This window comes from Astyanax mexicanus, chromosome 19, assembly GCF_023375975.1.
Source record: "Astyanax mexicanus isolate ESR-SI-001 chromosome 19, AstMex3_surface, whole genome shotgun sequence".
Classification (NCBI taxonomy): Eukaryota; Metazoa; Chordata; class Actinopteri; order Characiformes; family Acestrorhamphidae; genus Astyanax; species Astyanax mexicanus.
Window position 1 is genome coordinate 40,374,576 of NC_064426.1, and position 22,235 is coordinate 40,396,810.

The following is a 22,235-nucleotide window of genomic DNA, read 5'->3' on the forward strand; positions in this document are numbered from 1 at the left end:
AATTATTCCACCTTAAACACTGCTAATATACAATTCCACCTTAAATGCTGGTGATTTATTATTCTAACCTAATTGCTGCTTATATAGCATCACACCTAAATGCTGCTAATGTATTACTCCATCTTAAATGCTGCTAATTTACAATTCCACCTTAAACCTTAAATCCTATACATATACAAGGTGATGACAGAACAGGCTCCTTCCTACCTGCACTCCCTGAAGGCTTACGCTACCTCCCGGCCGCTGCGCTCTTCCAATGAACGTCGCCTCGCTTTGCCAAACATTCACACAAAGCAATCCAGACTGTTCTCATACAGAGTTCCCCAATGGTGGAACAAACTACCTTCCACTACCAGATCAGGAGAATCTCTCGCTATCTTTAAGAGACTCCTGAAGACAGAGCTCTTCAAAGAGCACTTACTCTCCTAACACCTCTAACTAACTACCCTCCACTACCAGATCAGGAGAATCTCTCACTATCTTTAAGAAACTCCTGAAGACAGAGCTCTTCAAAGAGCACTTACTCTCTTAACACCTCTAACACACTAACTACTTCTAACCTCATTTCCTTCTTCCCCTCCTTCACTCCTCTATCCTATTATTCCCCTTTGACCTCCTTTTATCCCTATCCAAAGATGTTTTACCTTTAAACTTATTTTACATTGTACTTGACTATTGTAAGTCGCTTTGGACAAAAGCATCTGCCAAATGTAATGTAATGTAATGTAATGTAATATACCATCCCACCTTAGATGCTGCTAATTTAGCATGCCATCTTAAATGCTGCTAATGTACAGTTCCACCTTAAATGCTGCTAATTTACAATTCCACCTTAAATGCTGCTAATTTATTACTCCATCTTAAATGCTGCTAATTTACAATTGTACCTTAAATGCTGCTAATATACAATTCCACCTTAAATGGTACTAATTTACCATCCCATCTTAAACGACGCTAATTTACCATCCTAACTTAAATGCTGTTAATTTATTATTCCACCCCTTAATTGCTGCTAATTTACAATTCCACCTTAAATGCTGCTAATCCCCACTCCCACTTTAAATTTTGCTAATTTAAAATTCCACCTTAAATGCTGCTAATATACATTTCCAACTTAAATGGTACTAATTTACCTTCCCATCTTAAACGATGCTAATTTATCATCCTAACTTAAATGCTGTTAATTTATTATTCCACCCCTTAAATGCTGCTTATCTACAATTCCACCTTAAATACTGCTTAATACCATCACACCTTAAATGCTGCTAATTTACCATTCCACCTTAAACGCTAATGTACCATTTTACTTTAATTTCTGATCATTATTTTACTATCCCACCTTAAATGCTTTTAATAAGTACAATAATGCTAAATAATTGTTGGTACATGTAATTTATATTTATATAAATTAAGTATATTTATGACATAAAACGATGCACGATCATGTGACCATGGATTTGTCACGTGACAGTGTTTGTTGACTGTGTGTGTGTGTGTGTGTGTGTGTGTGTGTGTGTGTGTGTGTGTGTGTGTGTGTGTGTATGTGTGTGTGTTAGTAGAATAGAATGGCCGGAGCGCCGCGGTGTTGTTCTCCGGTCCGGACCCGCAGCTCCCCGCACTCCGCCCGGTCAGCGCTCAGACACAGCGCCCGATGATCCGGCGGGTCTAGAGCGGGTTTACAGCGGGATTAGAGCGGGTTTACCGGTCGGTTCTGGTTCCGGAGAGCCGGGTTTTATCAGCTGGATCCTCGCTTTGTTTATAAGGTAGGCTGAGGCTCAGCTGCTGCTTTTGTTCTTGGTTTAGATTTGAGCTGAAATCTGCTGTTTTATTCTCTTTATTACAGTAAAATTACACTAATAATGTGATCATACTCACAAAGATACCCGCAGACTCATTATAGCCGTGTTTTTAGCAGGAATTAAAGCTGTCAGGCCGTGTGCAGCTCCATCCCTGGAGGCCTGGTTCCTCCTGAACCAGCAATTTAACGTTCAATAAACGTTCGTTTTTGTTTGCATTACGTCTTTTAAGGTTGATGATGGAAAAGCAACCTTTAAACAACGCCTATTTCACATTGTCTAATGGGCATTATTGGTTAATGTTAAAAATTAGACAATCAGACGTTGAATAAACGTTTATGTTTTGTTTGCATTACATCATTTAAGGTTGATGATGGAAAAAAAACAACCTTAAAGCATCGTTTATTTAACATTGTCTAATGAACATCATTGGTTAATGTTGAAATTCAGACAATCAGACGTTGAATAAACGTTAATATTTTGTTTGGATTACGTCTCTAAATAATGCATTTTTTGGAGTTACATCTTTTAAGGTTGATGATGGAAAAGCAACCTTAAAATAACGTTTATGTAACATTTTTCTAATGGGCAAACATTGGTTAATGTTGAAATTCTGACATTGAATAAACGTTAATGTTTTGTTTGCATTACATCATGTAAGGTTGATGATGGAACAGCAGCCTTTAAACAATGTTTATTTGAAAATGTCTAATGGGCATCATTGGTTAGTGTTGAAATTCAGACAATCAGTCGTTGAATAAACGTTCTTGTTTTGGTTGCATTAAATATTTTAAGGTTAATGTTAGAAACGACCTTAAAATTAGTTTTGTCCTCATCGGGTAATGCTGAATTTCTGACATTAATTAAACGTTAATGTTTTGCTTGGATTACGTCTCTAAATAATGCTTTTTTAGAGTTACATCTTTTAAGGTTGATTATTAAAAAGCAACCTTAAAACAACTTCTGTTTAACATTAAAATTTTATACATTAACCACTTTAGATAATCAGATGTTAAATAAACGTTTATGTTTTGTTTGCATTACATTATTTAAGGTTGATGATGGAAAACAACCTTTAAACCACATTTATGTGACATTGTCTAATAGGCATCATTGGTTAATGTTGAAATTCAGACAATCAGACGTTGAATAAACGTTCCTGTTTTGGTTGCATTACATCTTTCAAGGTTGATAATGGAACAAACTTGTATTTAACTTTGTCTAATAGGCATTAAAAAATCTGATGTTGAATCAATGTTAATATTTTGGATGCATTGTATATTTTAAGACAAGTGCAATAAGTCCGGTTTAGTTTCTGAGGTGTAAAAGTGTAAAGGGCTGTAAAATGGCCAGGTATGGGCTGTATGAATAGAATACAAAATAGAGATACATATTTAATGTATTAAGTATTAAGTTTAATACAAACCATACAGATAAAACCCACGTAAAATCGTTGTGCCCAAGTAAAAAATGTAAAAAATAAATAAATAAAATAAAAAATAAATGAATGTTGATTCAGCATAGTCCTTTTGCTGTCTGAGTGACCAGTGTTACTCTAATCGAAACGCAGAATAAAGGGGAATTTGTGTGGGAAATTTAGAGAACAGAGAAATTACTCATGTTTTTATCATTATTAGGATAAATGGGCTTTCCATAGAAAACTACTGGCGTAATGATTCCAGTCAAACCAGAGGTATTCAAACCTTTTCCTTCTAAAGGCCCAAATTAAAGCCCCTTTAGCTAAAACACATGTGTCAAAAATAGAAATAGGGGTGGGACAATATATTGATATTGCGATATATTGTATGATATGCAGCTCTAGAAAAAAATAAGAGACCACTTCAGTTTCTGAATCAGTTTCTCTGATTTTGCTATTTATAGGTTTATGTTTGAGTAAAATGAACATTGTTGTTTTATTTTATAAACTACAGACAACGTTTCTCCCAAATTCCAAATAAAAATATTATCGTTTAGAGCATTTATTTGCAGAAAATGAGAAATAACTGAAATTAAAAAAAAAGATTCAGAGCTTTCAGACCTCAAATAATGCAACGAAAACAAGTTCATATTCATATAATAATTTAAGAGTACAGTAGTCAATATTTGGTTGAATAACCCTGGTTTTAATCACAGTTTTCGTGCATTTTGGCATCATGCTCTCCTCCACCAGTCTTACACACTGCTTTTGGATAACTTTATGCTGCTTTACTCCTGGTGCAGAAATTCAAGCAGTTCAGTTTGGTTTGATGGTTTGTGATCATCCATCTTCCTCTTGATTATATTCCAGAGGTTTTTCAATTTGGAAAAATTGAAAATCATCATTTTTAAGTGCTCTCTTATTTTATTATTATTATTATTATTTTTTTTTTACAATTTAGGCATAATAATGTTTTAGTTTAAAACCTAAACTTAAATAAAGTAAATTAAATGATCTAGTTATTTCTACAGTGTGTCAGGAGGAAGCACAGAGGGTAAATGGGTAATGTGATAGATAAGATATGTAACTCTGGGCGTGGACTCGCTCTGTAACAATAATAGGATAAGCAATCATTTGCAGTGGAGCTTAAAAGTTAGTGAAGCATTTAGAATTGTATATATTTCTGCATAAATATGACTCCAAAACATCATCAGATTTTTACACTAAAAAGCCATAGAAGTAGATGAAGAGAACTCAGTTAAACAAAAAGTACATAAATATAATACTTGGTTTATAATTGGTTTAATACTTATTTAATTATTTAACCAATCCATCAATCAGCATTTATTTTTACTCAGGAGTATGTTGTGGGTGATCCTTATTTACAATGCAGCCACATTAGATAAATAATTAAAATTAATAAGAAAAAAGATACAAATTTTAAATAAATCAATTTTCATATATGTTTATAGGAAAATCTAAATTAAATGACCGTAAACAAAGTAAGATATAAAAAGTAAAGAGTTTATAAAATATCAAATAAAATGATATATATATATTTTTAATTGTACTGAGATAAATAGATAGAGTTGTTTCTCAGGCTGTTTTCAGTAACTCCACTGTGTTTCTGCTCTCTGTTCCAGGTTGTGACGCTGTGATTATCAGGATGGCGCTGCTGCGACAGTTCAGCCTCCTTCTCTGGAAGAATTACCTGCAGCAGGTAAACAGAGTTCTCCTGAAACCGCTGCATTCCTTCATCCTGAACAACACGCTGTCGGACCTGCAGGCCTGCTGATCTGACTCTTTAGTTATTCAGGTTAAACCAGTTTAGTGTGTTTCTAAAAGGGAATCACCTGATTTTCACCTGAGGAGGATCAATTCAACACATTTTGGCCTTTTTATTCACGGTACACGTCCGTTCCTTTGATGTAGGCCTGTTTTAATAGCTATTTTTTTAGTGCTGTCAAAGTTGAACCATTAACACGTGATTAATTTGGAATCAGAAGTGTGTTATTATTTTTTAAACGCAAATTATAGCACAGTTAGTTTCGACCCTGCAATGTGATTGGCTGAGAAGAGTTCCGTGAGTGCCATTATCAGCCGGTAATGCACTACACACAGGTACTCTAGCAACGATGCAGCATTTACAAGCCAAACTGCGCAGCTACAAACAGAGCAGCAATGGAACTATTTTAACTGGCGGAGTGTTTATAACCAAACAGATCCTATTTTCTCATCCTCTTTAACTCACAAAATCTTTCAATAATGATAAGGGAACTGTGGTATAATCACAAGCAATAATACACTCGAGGTTTGTGTTATAACGTGTAATATTGGCATACTGCCTTGCATTGGCCTCGTGTCTACGATCGCAGCACAGCAGTGCCAATATTACACGTTATAGCGTGAACCTTGAGTGTATTATTGCTTAATTAATTACGCAACCAAGTTTTACCCCATATTCTGCCGTAATCGCATCACAGTGCACACAGAGCGCCGCCACAAGTCCATATTTCCATATTTCACACTTCTACTCAGTGATAAAACTCTTGCATCTGGACTGCAATTAAAAAAAAACAGGAGGATCAGTGAGTTTTTTTTTTTTTACTTTTTTTTTCTCGGTCACATGACATTACAGCGTTCAGTAGCTCCTCCATTTCCACATACTGTTATGTTTTTAACGTGGATCTCCGTGGAAACGCGTCCAAAGTGTAATAACGCGAGGAGACGAAACTCAGAGATGTGTGTCCGGACGGGACTAAAATTACCAGAGGAGCACGGAGTTTAGAGAAAAACAGTAAATAATTCAGCCTGTAATTTTTTACCGCGGAGGACGTCTGAGAAAAATATGTACATGGTCGTTCTGGATGGGAATTAAATCACAGAGGATAAAAACCCCCCATAAAAGAGAAAATTACCCCTCAGAATACCCCCCTGAGAAACTAATCCCATCAGGATTAGAGCATTTATTAGCAGAAAATGAGAAATGGCTGAAATAACAAAATAGATGCAGAGCTTTCAGACTATTCCTCAAAAAATGCAAAAAAAAAAAACAAGTTCATATTCATAAAGTTTTAAGAGTTCAGAAATCAATATTTGGTAGAATAACCCTGTTTTGTTTTTAATCACAGTTTTGTATGCATCTTGGCATCATGTTCTCCTCCACCAGTCTTACACACTGCTTTTGGATAACTTTATGCTGCTTTACTCCTGGTGCAAAAATTCAAGCAGTTCAGTTTGGTGGTTTGATGGTTTGTGATCATCCATCTTCCTCTTGATTATAATTCAGAGATTTTCAATTTGATAAAATCAAAGAAACTCAACATTTTTAAGTGGTCTCTTATTTTTATTTTTTCCAGAAATGTATAATTGCATTTCACATTTTTTACATGCATTCTTTTTTTACATTTAAATATCCACTATAAAAACTTTTAGGGTTTTAAAAAGAACAAGAACAAGAGAGATTAATCGCAGGTTATCACAGAATATTTTCATGATTAATCGGATTACATTTTTTTAAAAAATCGATTGACACAACTACTATTTTTTGTTTGTTTGGGCGATATATTATTATTAGACTGTGTCTTATACAGTGTCTGTATATCAGTGTGATCAGTGTGATCTCAGTGGTTCTAAATGAAGGTCAGTCTGGTGTTGGTGCATGAATGAGAACATTTCAGACGTTGCTTTCCTGAAGTTCTGAAGTTCTGGGTCTTCATACATGTAGGCCAGCAACGATTAGTCGATATAATCGACAATATCGATTATTTAAATTTGTCGACTAAAAATGTAATTGTCGACTAATCGTTTATTTGTAACGCTACCACATTACACAAAGTGCTGGGGACAAAAGCTCAATGGGAGATGAGTAAATGGTTTGCTCACACAGTTTACAGTCAACTTAGTCTGTGTCTCCAGAAGTGCCCAAACACAACAGATTACATATTTAATCACTAAATATCAGAACTTCTCATGTTTAAACAACATTCAGATTTGTAAATGCCATTTAAATCTCATGTTCTGCTGTTTCTATCGTTTTTAAAGAAGGCAGAAATAATCGTTGACTAATCAACTAATCAAAAAAATAATCATAAGATTAGTCGACTACCAAAATGATCATTAGTTGCAGCCCTAATGCTTAACGCAGAAGTTGCGTGACTTTAAATCTGGTTAAATCTTCAGATTATGTTGTATTGCTGCAAATAGGATACATTTAGAATTTTTATAGTGTATTGAAGTTGATTTGAATCGGAATTAAAAAATATTGGATTTAGTGGTGTTTTTACTGTTCACGCTATTTCTATTGTTTTAAGAGATAAAGGACATGGTAGAAAAAAAGCGTTGACTAATCGACTAATCGAAAAAATAATCGTCAGATTAGTCGACTACCAAAATAATCACTGGTTGCATATGAAACATACACGTGAGCAGAAAGAAGTTTTGGTTGGTCTTGCGTTGAAACTGAAGTTATGATATGATATGTTTGAGCATTGCTTGATTAAACATGAAAGGCAGTAAAAAAAAAAAAAAAAGACATGTTGATTTATTGTACAATAAGGCGATCGTGACAGACCTGCTGATATCTGAACGTTTAACTGGAACACAGTTTATTCAGGAATGATGTCATTCCCGGCAGTATAAACCCTTTTACCCTCCTGAAAGAAAAGAAAAGAAAAGCAAAGGTCTGCTTTGATTTTTTTTCTGATCTATTGAAGAGTAAAGGCTCGCTATCAGCAGCCGTCCAAAGTATATATATGTTTTCTGTATTGGGTCACTGTAGGAATCAGGAACACAGAGCTACAGCGTACAGACGCTGGAGTACTGGGGTGAAATGTGGGTTAATTGTGGGTAAATTATTAACTGGAGTTATAGAGATATAATGCTGCAATAGTTTTCTTTTTAGATTGCTCACAGGTTAGAAATATATACATAGATTCAGTTTATGGATCCTATATGGTCTTAAACGTTTCCTGTTTGTTTATTGAAAAAAGTTTTCCTTTATATTATTTTTTAATAAAATCAAAAATCATGATTATGAGTCTTAAATATCACAATGATGTCACTGTAGTGCTGGGCGGTATGACCAAAAATGTATGTCACAGTATTTTGCAAGGTTCTAACTGTTTCAATGTATTTTTAGTATAATTTATTTATTTATATGTTTTGTATGACTGGGCTTTAATAAATATTAAAATATATATTGAATATATTTTATATATATTAAAAAAAAAAAATATATATATATACAAAACATAAAACATATAAATATATGCATATATATATATATATATATATATATATTTTTTTTTTTGTGAGTCACTGTACTGTTAGGAGTACATATAATATAAAACATTAGGGCTTTAAATTAAGGCTTTGATTACTATTGGGTTCACTTTGTCCTACAAAATATATACACAATATATGAAGAAATCTGACTTAATTAGCAGAAAAAACAGCTGAAGAATATAAACAATAGACCTTGAAAAGACATACACCAACAGCTTTAACATTTTAATATGGCTTCCTTTACAAAACCAAATATTTTAATAAATAGTTCCATAGGGACTACAAACAGACCTAAAATACATGTATATATTTATTTTTTTAATATATATTTCTTAAAAGCTCAATTTCACAAGTTAGAAAAGTTTAATATCATTTTTCAATATGGTGTTATTGAAGCCAATTTTTGCACCAGGAGTGTAAAGCATAAAGTTATCCAAAAGCAGTGTGTAAGACTGGTGGAGGAGAACATGATGCCAAGATGCATAAAAAAAAAAACTGTGATTAAAAACCACCAGGGTTATTCCACCAAATATTGTATATTTCTGAACTCTGAACTTCTGAAAACTCTGTGGTTTTTCTTGTTATTTCAGCCATTTCTCATTTTCTGTAAATAAATGCTCTAAATTACAATATTTTTATTTATAATTTGGGAGAAATGTTGTCTGTAGTTTGTAGAATAAAACAACAATGTTCATTTTACTCAAACATAAACCTATAAATAGCAAAACCAGAGAAACTGATTCAGAAACTGAAGTGCTCTCTTAGTTTTTTTCAGAGTTGAAAAATGAAGAAATCATACTCTGTGTGAAAAAAACTGGGCATTAGTCAGAGAATTACTCCATCCTCCTCCACAATGCCATCGTAACACCCACTCTGACGAGCTCAAGGCCCACTGGGGGGATGTGTATTTGGCTGGTATTGTCCTGTATGTTTGTCCTGTGGTTTTTGCTGGCTCGTGCATCACACAGACAGTATTTACGCTCTGTGAGCAGAACGTGCAGAGTCAGATAGCCTCAGAAGTGTTGCAAGACGTCTCTCTATATTCCAGCTCTCCTGGGACGGGGTGGGATGATTGTCCTCCACCCTCCTGCTGCTGCTGCAGTCACGGTTGCTAGGAGACGTGACCCAGAGGATGCTGCGGAAACCTGGAAGGTCTTGTCATGGTCTCATTACGGTCAAAACCATCGACTCAGTGTTTGACCAGGAGAGAACATGTTTACATGGGTCAAGAGTTCAGAGTGTAGAATTAAATAAGGTCAATTCAGACTAGGGCTTTTTTTTAAAAGATTTACAGGGGTTGGACAATGAAACTGAAGCACCTGTCATTTTAGTGTGGGATTTTAGGTTTCACGGCTAAATTGGAGCAGCCTGGTGTTCAATCTTCATTAATTGCACATTATTGCACCAGTAAGAGCAGAGTGTGAAGGTTCAATTAGCAGGGTAAGAGCACAGTTCTGCTCAAAATATTGCAATGCACACAACATTATGGGTGACATACCAGAGTTCAAGAGGACAAATTGTTGGTGCACGTCTTGCTGGAGCATCTGTGACCAAGACAGCAAGTCTTTGTGATGCATCAAGAGCCACGGTATCCAGGGTAATGTCAGCATACCACCAAGAAGGACCAACCACATCCAACAGGATTAACTGTGGACGCTGTAAGAGGAAGCTGTCTGAAAGGGATGTTCGGGTGCTAATCCGGATTGTATCCAAAAAACATAAAACCACGGCTGATCAAATCACGCAGAATTCAATGTGCACCTCAACTCTCCTGTTTCCACCAGAACTGTCCGTCACCACAATCAATTATTGCTATGCTACATTATGATTTACTACAGCTTTCACTTTACACTTTCTTTCTCTCTCTCCTGCAGAAGCGTCAGATCTTGGTCACGATTGTGGAGATCGCCTTGCCCCTCCTCTTCTCCGCCATCCTGATCTACCTGCGTCAGATAGTGCCCTTCACCAACTACCCCAACGCCACGCACTTCAGGAGCTTCACTCCCGAGAACCTGCCTTTAGACCTCTATGGCCTGCAGCTGGCGTACGTTCCCGCCAACTCCAGCGTGGTGCGACAGGTGGCGCAGGACGTGCAGCTCAGTCAGATGAAGGGTTTCATCAGCGCTGGTGAGACCAACACTGGAGATACCAAAAACTAAACACACGGTGCTGTTCTGATTAGGGCTGTAAGATAAATCATATTTTAATTGAGTTTTCATGATAAATACATTAAAAGAGCTGCAGTAACACTGTGAAAAACAGCTAAATCAAACTGCAGTAAAATTACAGAGAGAGTTCTTCACACTGAACACTGATGTGACCGTGCACGGCGTGAGGGAGGGTGAAGTAGTGAGGCAGAATGAGTAAGGTAGATTAAATTAGTGAGGTACAGCAAGGTGGGGTGAAGTAGTGAGGTAGAACGAGGGAGGTAGTGTGAAATAGTGAGGTAAAGTAGTGAGGTAGAGCGTGTAAGGTAGAGTGAAGTCGTGAGGTACAGCAAGTTAGAGTGAAGTAGTAAGGCAAAATGAGTGAGGTAGTCTAAAGTAGTTAGGGAGAGTGAAATAGTGACGCAATGTGAGGTATAGCCAGGTAAGTAAAGTAGTGATGTAGAACGAGTGAGGTAGAGTGAACTAGTGTGGTAGAATGGGTGAGGCAGAGTGAAGTAATGAGGTAGAATGAGTATGTTAGAATGAATATTGATGTAGAACGAGTGAAGTAGTGAGGGAGAGCGTGTGAAGTAGAGTGAGGTAGTGAGGTAGAATGAGTGAGGTAGAATGAAGTAGTGAGGTAGAGCGTGTGAGGCAGAGTGAAGTAGTGAGGTAGAATGAGGTTGGTAGAATGAATATTGATGTAGAGCGAGTGAAGTAGTGAGGTAGAGCGTGTGAAGTAGAGTGAGGTAGAACGAGTGAGGTAGCGTGTAGTAGTGAGGTAGAGTGAAGTAGTGCGTTAGAAAGAATGAGGTAGAGTGAAGTTGTGAGGTAAAGCAAGGTAGAGTGAAGTAGTGATTTAGAGTAAAGTAGTGAGGTAGAGCGTGTGAGGCAGAGTGAAGTAGTGAGGCAATGTGAGGTACAGCAAGCTAGAGTGAAGTAGTGAGGTAGAGCGTGTGAGGTACAGTGAAGTAGTGAGTTAGAACAAGTGAGGTAGAGTGAAGTCGTGAGGTACAGCAAGGTAGAGTGAAGTAGTGAGGTAGAGCGTGTGAGGCAGAGTGAAGTAAGGCAATGTGAGGTAGAGTGAAGTGGTGAGGTACAGCACAACATAGGGCAAAGTAGTGAGGTAGAACGAGGCAGAAGGAGTGAGGTAGTCTGAAGTAGCGAGGTAAGGCGAATGAGGTAGAGTGAGTAAAAATGAGACAGACTGAGGTAGAGTAATGGTGGCCTGCCTAACTCTATCTATCTAACTTACACTGCTTCACTTTTCCTCACTGTACCTCACTCTGCCTCACTCTGCCTCCAGTCTCGTTATGTTACATGAGCACATGAGTACATTGCTGTTATTTACAGTGTTATCACAGCTTTTTTAATGTGTTTTTCATTAAAACGCCCATAATCAGAACATCTGAATCTAGAACCCCTAATTCTAGATACTTATTCTAGAGCTGTAATCCTACCAGAACTGATCCACACAATATCAGTTCTGCTTACAGTCAGAGTGTTTACTGAGATTACTGAACAGTTAAAGTGTGCTCAGTTGTTTTTGATGTTTTTAGCTCGTGGGAAAGAGGAATCCAGGTCAGCTGATCTCCGTTTAGCTGATTCTGTTGTTTTGGGCTGAAAGAGGAAGAAAATTCAGAATGCTGATCTTCTTTTCTTGCTGTATCGTTTAGTCCTGTCCAATCAGAGAGAGCCGTGCAGGTCATGTGATTGTGGATTAGGCTGGTTGCACGGTTGAGCAATGCTTCCAGCTGCCACTGATTTTACCTGTTGGCAAGATCCCACAGGGAAAACAGGCAGGACCGTGCAGTGGGCGGAGCTAGCAGGCAGATAGAGAGTGGATAGACTGGAAAAACCTGTCTGTCCACTCTGTGTGTCTATCTGTCTGTCTGTCTTTGTTTAACCAGTTTAAACCCTTAAGATTAGTCTTCATACACTTCAGTTCATTATTAACACCAGCTTCATAGGTTCCAACATAGAACCCTGTGGGACTTTAATATTACCAGTGTTGAAACTAGTTTATACTAGAACCTGGTGATTTTTAGCAAAAAATATAAAAAATATCTATATATCTCTCTCTCCTTAGTTCTAATTCTATGTATTTGGTTTATGCATGAATGCATGAATGAGCAGATAAAGCAGATGTGTATGTTGTTCCGATATCTCCATGTTCGCAGTAGCTTATGAATCAGCATCATTAGCAGCACCATGGTTGCTCATGTAACCAATAAAAACCAATAGAATATCATTAAAAAGTTGCTTTATTTAATGTGAAACATCTATATAACATCTATATTATGTAGATGTATTAAACACAGAGTGATCTGTGAATTCAATGATTCAGTGAAAACCTAAAAATCAGTGTCTCAGAAAAATTTGAATATAATATAAGACCAATTGGTCCTTTTGGCAGTGTGGGCAGTGTGCCAAGTCCTGCTGAAAAATTCACACCTCTATAAAAGTTGTCAGTAGCAGAGGGAAGCATGAAGTGCTGTAAGATTTTGTGGGAAGACAAAACTGCACTGACTTTAGACTTGATGATAAAACACAGTGGATCAACACCAGCAGATGACATGTCTCTCCAAACCATCACTGATCATCAGTAAATTTTACATTTCATTTAAAGTAAATCAAGGGAGCAGAGTCTGGAGGAAGAGTGGAGAGACACACAGTCCAAACTGCTCGAGGTCTAGTGTGAAGTTTCTACCAATCAGTGATGGTTTGGAGAGACATGTCATCTGCAGATTTCATTTTCCAGCAGGACTTGGCACACTGCCCACACTGCCAAAAGTTCCAATTGGTCTTATATAATATTCAAACACTGATTTTGTTTTTTTTTTTAAGCCATGATCATCAACAATAAAATAAATAAACGCTTAAAATAGATCACTGTGTGTGTAATACATCTATATAATATGGGTATAATTTAAATATAATTTGGGGTGTTTGTGTGTTTTATCTGCAGTGCGTGGATTTGAGACTGAGGAGAAGTTTGAGCAGTTTGTAAAGACAGATCCTGAATCAGAGAAGATCCTGGCGGCAGTGGTGTTTGAGCATTCCTTCACTCATGATGATGAACCTCTCCCACTGCAGGTAAGAGCTAAATCTGACTCATAATGCACTGTAGAAATCTCTGGAAAATCCTTTGGACTGTGTTTAATTATAAAAACACTATGCAGCATATAAACTACTGATATACAGGGGTTGGACAATGAAACTGAAACACCTGTAATTTTAGTGTGGGATTTCACCAGTAAGAGCAGAGTGTGAAGGTTCAATTAGCAGGGTAAGAGCACAGTTCTGCTCTAAATATTGCAATGCACACAACATTATGGGTGACATACCAGAGTTCAAAAGAGGACAAATTGTTGGTGCACGTCTTGCTGGAGCATCTGTGACCAAGACAGCAAGTCTTTGTGATGCATCAAGAGCCACGGTATCCAGGGTAATGTCAGCATACCACCAAGAAGGACCAACCACATCCAACAGGATTAACTGTGGACGCTGTAAGAGGAAGCTGTCTGAAAGGGATGTTCGGGTGCTAACCCGGATTGTACCCAAAAAACATAAAACCACGGCTGATCAAATCACGCAGAATTCAATGTGCACCTCAACTCTCCTGTTTCCACCAGAACTGTCCGTCACCACTAGCAATTATTGTGCTCTAAAACCAGGTGTTTCAGTTTCATTGTCCAACCCCTGTATATTGACATGTCAATATTATTGTGTATTAAACCGTATGGCACACCTCTACTGTGCATTACATTTATTTTTATGGTACATTATTTATTTAGCTAGATTCTTATAATTTTATACAAATTTGTTAATAAAATAATAAATAAAACAGTTTTTGGTTGCAGCAGTGTATATTTTTCTAATTAATAAAATCAAAGTATTTTGTTATATCAACTTATCAAGAGTTAATTACTTGAATTTCTTGTCTCTTAATGTAAAGGTTTGAGAGCATCAGTTAAAGTAAAGTAGTGAAGAGGTAGAGTTACAGGTATACAGTGAATAGTGAATATTTGAGTAATGTTCTAATCCAGATTATGAGAAGCAAGAACTACTCAACTAAGTAAAAAGGAAAAGTTATGATGAAACTGGCTCTAATCAGGACCACTCCAGAAAAGGAGTGCCACTGTTGCACAGGATAAGAATTTTAGTTTATTTAACACATTTAAGTTTACTGCATAATTCCTTATTGGTAATCATGTGTGTTGATGAGATAACATTGAAAGAACATAAATTCCATTCAGAAGCACATTTCTAACCTACAGCCTGTAGAACCACTGTGCTCCAGTTCTGGCTGAACGGGTTTGGTGGAATTTGTTTGTGTGCATTAAGAGTGACTGTTACTTGCTCAGCCGGTGCTGCTTCTACTCTATTTATTTCAGCGCCCCAGTAATACCTGTAATTACATTGGAATTCCATGCCTTTGTAGAGTTTGTGTAGAAATAAAGGCATGTATACTGTAGTGTGAGGGGTTTTTCTTATACGGTGTATGATGTAGGGTCTTCAGCATCAGTAGTCAGACCCGTTTCAACAGGGCAAGCAAACCAATCAATTGCCTATAGGGCCCTGAGTTGGCCTGGGGCCCACAGTGAAAAAAACTGTGTGAGCGCCCCTTTAAATTCTGTGATGGGTTTCCACAGGTCCTTAAAAAATCTTCAAATGTTTTAAATTAAAATCTGGATAATTAAGGTCTTACTTAAAAGTCTTACATTTTCTGTAAATTTGCTGTAGGAATTCATTTTTTTTAGATGGAATTTAATGCCGTTGGGGAAACACAGAGATTCTGGACAAGACTGGCTGAAACATTTGTGTTGTTTATATATGTTTTGCAAACATATATGCACATATTTTTTTCAATGTATTGGCTTGGGACAGGCTTTTCATTTTGAGCTTATTTATAAGAGACTGCTTTAAGTGTTGTTTCATTTTTTTTATGGTTTCCACATGCAGTTCAGTGTGTTGTTTAACGTAATTCAACTTTACAAATGTTATGTTGGCTCTGGTCTGCATCACAATGGAACAAATAAATTAGAACAAATAACTTAGGTTTTGATTTCCGATACAATAAATTATTTTCTACGAAAAAAATTATGACAAAATATTTTTTGGGTCTGAAATTATATTTATTGAGGTCTTAAAAAGGTCTTAAAAAGCAGTAAATTTGACTTTTAAAATGGTGCAAGAACCCTGCTGTTATCACAATGCCCCCTCAAGGGGGCGCTGCCTCCCACTAGTTGCTGACAGAAGCCAGACAGACAGGTTCGTCATTCCTGCAGCCGGCAAAATATGAACCTTCAGAAACAAAAACGGCTGTAAATGAAAATAATTTGGAAAAATTTGCTTAGTTAGCAACAATTTACTGTATTTTTTTGCAGTATAAGGCGTACGTTATACTGTCGCTGTCCAGAGCAACATGCGTATCTTCATCTTTGCAATTTTGTCGAATCTATTGTTTAGAAAGAAAATATAGTCTGTATGAGCTTATTTTGTTCAAATATGTGAGTGCTGTCCGTCTCATTATTCCACAAATTAAAAATCACAAATGTCATATAGTCTGTTTTGTTGGGGGTCCCCACATGCCATGAAACGGCCCTGTCAGTAGTTCACTCGTTTACAGTGTATTAGCGTTTTTGTTCTATCCATCATTACTTTTATTCACCATGTGATTTTAATGTACATCATTTCTCCTGCAGGTCAGCTATCACCTGCGCTTTACCTACAGCCCCAGAAACGCTCCCGCCAGGGAGAAATTCGAGCTGAATCCCAACAATGACCTGGACTGGCACACGCTCAGCCTTTTCCCACTCTTCCAGCTGCCTGGACCTCGAGAGCAGCATGATATCAAAGGAGGCACTCCAGGTCTGTCTCACTATTTTATCACATTTTATCACAATTTTCTATTCTATTAGGAAAGCGCCAGATGCCCATCTCTGATACGTCAGATAACAGACGCCGGTACTGATCAGCATCAGACTAGGAGTGATGAAGGAAGATACTATACCAACTCAGAGAGAAACAGCACAGTCTACTCTACTCTCTCTCTCGGACTCCGGCTGCTGAGGGAGAAGCAGCATGACTTATAGACCTCAAATAATGCAAAGAAAAAAAGTTCATATTCATAAAGTTTTAAGAGTTCAGAAATCCATATTTGTTGGAATAACCCTGGTTTTAATCACAGTTTTAATGCATCTTGGCATCATGTTCTCCTCCACCAGTCTTACACACTGCTTTTGGATAACTTTATGCTGCTTTACTCCTGGTGCAAAAATTCAAGCAGTTCAGTTTGGTGGTTTGATGGCTTGTGATCATCCATCTTCCTCTTGATTATATTCCACAGGTTTTCAATTTGGTAAAATCAAAGAAATTCATAATTTTTAAGTGATTTCTTGGTTTTTTTCCAGAGCTGCATGTATGTTTATAAAAGTATTCGATATGAGCTTTTTTGAAGCAAGTGCATGAGTGCTGTCCGTCTCATTATTCCACAAATTCATTAGACAGCCCAACATAACATGTCTGTAACTAAACAGATCATTAATTATGTGCTCAAAATGGTTTTAAATAATTTCTGCTGATTCTCTTAAAGTTGTGAATCACAGATTGGAGGGATTTTCTTATCTCAAGATAATCCTATAAGTTGGATACAGCCCTACATATAAGTGTCATTTATAATAGTCTTAAAATAACAATCATATGGTTCATCACAATCATTTCTGGGACATTTTATCACCTGAAGAATTAGTTTTCATTAGTTCTAGTTTTCTCCAAGAACATTATTATTTGTTTTGTAAACAACATGAGGTAAATCAGTGGTAAATCAGTAAAGATAATGTTTGGTTGCCAGTAATCTGTTAGTAAGCCACTACAGGGGGCTTATAGGGGCTTACTGAGTTCTGTTCATGCTCTGGTGATAACTGGGCAAACAGCCACCAGTGCTCATCATCATTTTTCTAAGAAAACACACCACAGGAGGAGATCAATAAAGCTCTGTGAGATGGGCGTGAGATAGTAAGATGATCTCAACAGATGATATGATCTGTGCTGATTCCCAGTGAATCTCTGAATCTCTATTCCTGTTTGAAGGAATCCCATTACATCACATGCTCTCCATTAGGAAATGAAGCAAGACGTATTCATATCATTTTACTGAGCCTTTATTAAAATGTGCTGAACTGTGCATTACTCCTCATATTGCAGGTTATTCCTGTGCTGAGGTTTCCTGATCATACAGCCATCTGTGGTGTTGGGCATTGGGTCGATCTTCATATTATGAACAGAAATTAATGTATACTTATCCTTGATTTTCCTTTTAATGGGAAATCTCTGTTCAAAATGCTGTGAATTCAACCTATTTAACCTGTACCGTCCCTACTAATCAATTACCAGTAACAGAAGTGTGTTAAGGTAAACCATAGACTGTGTATAGCTGGACAGAGCATCGTCTCTCAAAAGTGAAGCCACCACAGGTCGGCCGCCCCCTGCTGTTCGGTTTCAGAAAGCTGTGTAACCCCACCCATCCCCATAGGTTTCAATGGCAAAACAACAAGACAACTTTCAATCACGTTTTTTTCTAATATACTGTAATTCTACCTCCTTTATTTAAATGCAGCAGCTAGTGTAACCTCTGCTTATATTGTCATATTTTTATATCCCCACAGAATTCGTTTTTAAAAACGTTATTCAGCTCTATTCAAAAAAGGTGTGGTTATTGTAAAAGGGCTGGTTATGGGCGGGACCAATAACAGACCGTCAGCTCGGCTCCACTCTGCTCTGCAGCCTGTGACCTCGAGGCAGCCCTCAGGGGCGGGGTTATTTAAATTAGTAGGCTGTCTCTCCACAGTCTTTCTCTCTCCTCTGGTCTCTACTGCGCAGACTCGGGTATCAGGATCGCCAACATGGCGGAAGATTTTGGCTTCATTTTCATTGAATGAATGGGAACGGCGACACGGCGTCCGTCTTTTTTTACAGTCTCTGAGATAAACCAAAAAAATTATTCCATTAGAGGGCGCTAGTATGTCTTTTTAATTTTCTTTTGTTAGTAATGATGAACAGACCAATAGAAATGCTCTGAACATGTGTGCTGTGTGAGCTAATATGTAAGTGCTGTCCGTCTCATTATTCCACAAATCCATGAGAATCGTTTTGAATCGTTTCTGCTGACTTTCTTAATGTTGTGAATAGGGGTGGGCAATATTATATGGTATACAATATATCGTAAAAACAGAAATATCAAGATATTAAAAATCCATATTGTGATAATAGGGCTGTTCTGTCTTAAAAGTAGTCTATTATTTACTGTGAAGCTTTAGGTGTATTTATTGTATAATTGTTTTAGTTTGCAGTTTATATGCATGCACTAAATATTCTGCAATATTATTTGCTGCATAATATTATTTAATGCTATATTATTTATTTTGCCACATTATTGTTATACTGTTGAATTATTTTAGTTTTCCTATATCGCTAAGTATATCGTTATCGCAAAAATACCCTGAAATATCTTGATATTATTTTAGAGCCATATCGCCCACTCCTAGTTGTGAATCACAAATTGCAGGGATTTTCTTAACACAAGATATGTATATAACAAAGCTGGAGGTAGAGCGAGACAGAGTGTGGTAGCGATAACTTGCTTTCTTTGATTTGTGAATGTCCTAATTCATTAACAATTCATATTGTCCAAGTCCAAAACAAAAAAACAATACAGGAGAAACAAGTTGCTGCAAAATCATTTTAGTTTTAGAGCATTTCTATTGGTGTATAATCTGACATTATTTCAGCGGTTTATCGAAAGGAACTAAAAAAAAAAAAAGGAATACTAGCGCCCTCTAGTGGATTTTTTGTTTTGTTTTACCAAACAGATGAGCAGAAGTTAAAGGAATAATATTTATTTAGAGGAATGTAAATCCTAATGAATACATAAATCTGTTCTCATGCTGTTTAAAGCAGCTTCCAGTATGAGCATCTTTAATAAATGAAGATTTATCCTCTAATTCCTTTCTGTTCTGTGATAAAAGGTTACTACAGGGAGGGCTTCCTGGCGATTCAGCACGCCGTGAACCGAGCCATCATGAAGGCGTATAACAGGACGGCAGCGTCGACCCTCCTCACCCAGACCCGAGTGCTGCTCTCCCGCTTCCCGTACCCAGCCTTCATCTACGACGTCTTCATTCTGGCCATTCAGAACCAGCTGCCCCTGCTGCTGGTGCTCAGCTTCACCTACACCTCCCTCAACATCGTCCGCGCCGTGGTGCAGGAGAAGGAGCGGAAGCTCAAGGTGAGGGCGGAGACCCCATATAAACTTTCTACTCCTTATATCTTAATAAAAACAGCCTCGTTACTCCTATTTAATTTCAGCTGGTTTTCGTTTCGGCTTCTCATCGTTCAATAAAACCCCTATCCAGATAAATCTCTCCATCCAGATAGAGTGAACCTGATTGTGATTGGATGTAGAGAAGTATAAACATATACCATTCCGACTCCCTATTGGTTCATACTGTGATCCATCACACCTGCACACGCCCCCCCATGGTTTTATTAAACCATAGTATCTATAATTCTACCTAAAGTAATTATTATTATTTTTTTTTATAATAAAACGTCTTGATATGTCCCCAACTGCAAAGCCTTTCCGCCAATATGTTTCCGATATACAGTACTAGAAAAGTATCTCAATACTTTGTCATTAAAATTTTACAATACCGTATTTATCTAATACAGATACTTTAACCAATCAGCACCAGACACCGCATTTCGCACACTTATCACACCTTGCCTTTTTCTCAGCTTAATAACTTAAGAAAGTATAAAGCATATACATCAGTATAAAGCAAATACATCTCTAGAAAGATCTAGAAAGAAACACCACAGTAAAAAATTGCTAATAAAAGTTGCAGCAGCATCTCTCTCCAGTGAGGATCCTTGATTTAATCTATTGTGGAAAACACTCAATTATAATATCTGCTATAAAATTCATTCCACAGTAATTTTTGTGACTGGTTTACTGCTTTATTTCTCAGTTTTTAGCACAAACCCGCTTTCTGAATTACAATCCAGTGTTTTAGGAGAGCTCTGTGTCGTCTCTGAGTCTCAGAGCCTCATATCAACACATGGGCTTCTAAACAGTGTTTTGAATCATTGATTCCAATTTGCACTCGATTTGTGAACCGATTCACTTATTGAGTCTCTAAACTCTACACTCAACCTATTGTGTTCCAAAGTTTCTGAAAGCGTCCGAGCATCACACAGGTCACATGATAATTCACAAAAAAGTGGCGGATTTTAGACTTTTAATGTCTTCCAGCTTTTAAGTGCCTTATTTTTTAGTTACTTCAACTTTTCAGTGATCGAGTGAATCAAAATGCTGAAGAATGACTCAGTTCTTTTCTTAAATTTTGATTCCTAATGGGAGCACGACAATGCGAGTCAACTGTTTTAATGTGTGTGTGTGTGTGTGTGTGTGTGTGTCTTGCAGGAGTACATGCGTATGATGGGTCTCAGTAACTGGCTGCACTGGAGTGCCTGGTTCCTCATGTTCTTCCTCTTCCTCTCCATTTCCATCATCTTCGTCACAGTGCTGCTGTGTGTTTGGGTGAGTCCTGCTGGTCTTACTGGATTCAGCACATTTATTAATGATTAAATCCTAGTTATTCCAAAGTAAGACTTCACTATAGGGGCTATAGTGCAGCGATTCTCAACTGGTGGGTCGGGCCCCAAAAATGGATTGTGGACACATTCTGAGATCTGAGAGGGTCACGGACAGCTTGTATAAAAAAAAAAAATTAAAAAAAAAAAAAAAAAAAAAAAAAAAAATATATATATATATATATATATATATATATACATTTAAAAAATAATAATAACAAAAATAATTAATGCTCATCTGATTTTGTGGATGTCTTTTTATATTAGGGGGGGAAAAGAGGCAGAGAGAGAGTTTCTTACTAATGTACACTGAATGCTGAGATATACAGAAAAATGAAATATTGTGGCCCTAATTTTATTTTAGTAACTGTTATGTTCCAGTTTCTTACAAAATTAAATATTTTTTTAAATAAAAAAAAAGTTAGATTTTTAATGTATAAAAGTGGAACCCTGAGAAACCTGAGCTTGAGAAAATGTAGTTCCCGGGCTAAGACCAGTTGAGAACCCCTGCTTTATAGAGTACTGGTAAAGAGGGTTGGTAGCCACTAGGGGTGGGCAATATTATATCGTATACAATATATCGTGACACAGAAATATTGTGATATTAAAAATCCATATCGTGATAACAGGGCTGTTCTGTCTTAAACTTAGTCTATTATTTACTGTGAAGCTTTAGGTGTATTTATTGTATAATTGTTTTAGTTTGCAGTTTATATGCATGCAGTAAATATTCTGCAGTATTTTTTGCTGTATTATATTATTTTATGCTATATTATTTATTTTGCCACATTATGATTATGTTGTTATACTATTATTCTATATTCCTGAAATGAATGAATTATTTTAGTTTTCCTATATCGCCAAGTATATCGTTATCACAAAAATACCCTGAAATATCGTGATATTATTTTAGAGCCATATCGCCCACCCCTA

The 22,235-nt window shown here is 36.8% G+C and overlaps 1 protein-coding gene across 1 annotated transcript in view; it reads left to right on the plus strand.

The window, feature by feature from the left end:
• The first annotated feature begins 1,531 nt into the window (after positions 1-1,531).
• The window catches only part of abca3b (ATP-binding cassette, sub-family A (ABC1), member 3b), a 66,957-nt gene continuing 46,253 nt past the window's right edge, over positions 1,532-22,235 (plus strand). The window contains exons 1-7 of the mRNA XM_022665108.2: positions 1,532-1,763; positions 4,857-4,933; positions 10,374-10,626; positions 13,615-13,742; positions 16,355-16,520; positions 19,676-19,935; positions 21,133-21,249. Coding sequence (XP_022520829.2) covers positions 4,880-4,933; positions 10,374-10,626; positions 13,615-13,742; positions 16,355-16,520; positions 19,676-19,935; positions 21,133-21,249 — 978 coding nt within the window. The 5' untranslated portion in view covers positions 1,532-1,763; positions 4,857-4,879. The remainder of the gene's footprint in view (positions 1,764-4,856; positions 4,934-10,373; positions 10,627-13,614; positions 13,743-16,354; positions 16,521-19,675; positions 19,936-21,132; positions 21,250-22,235) is intronic.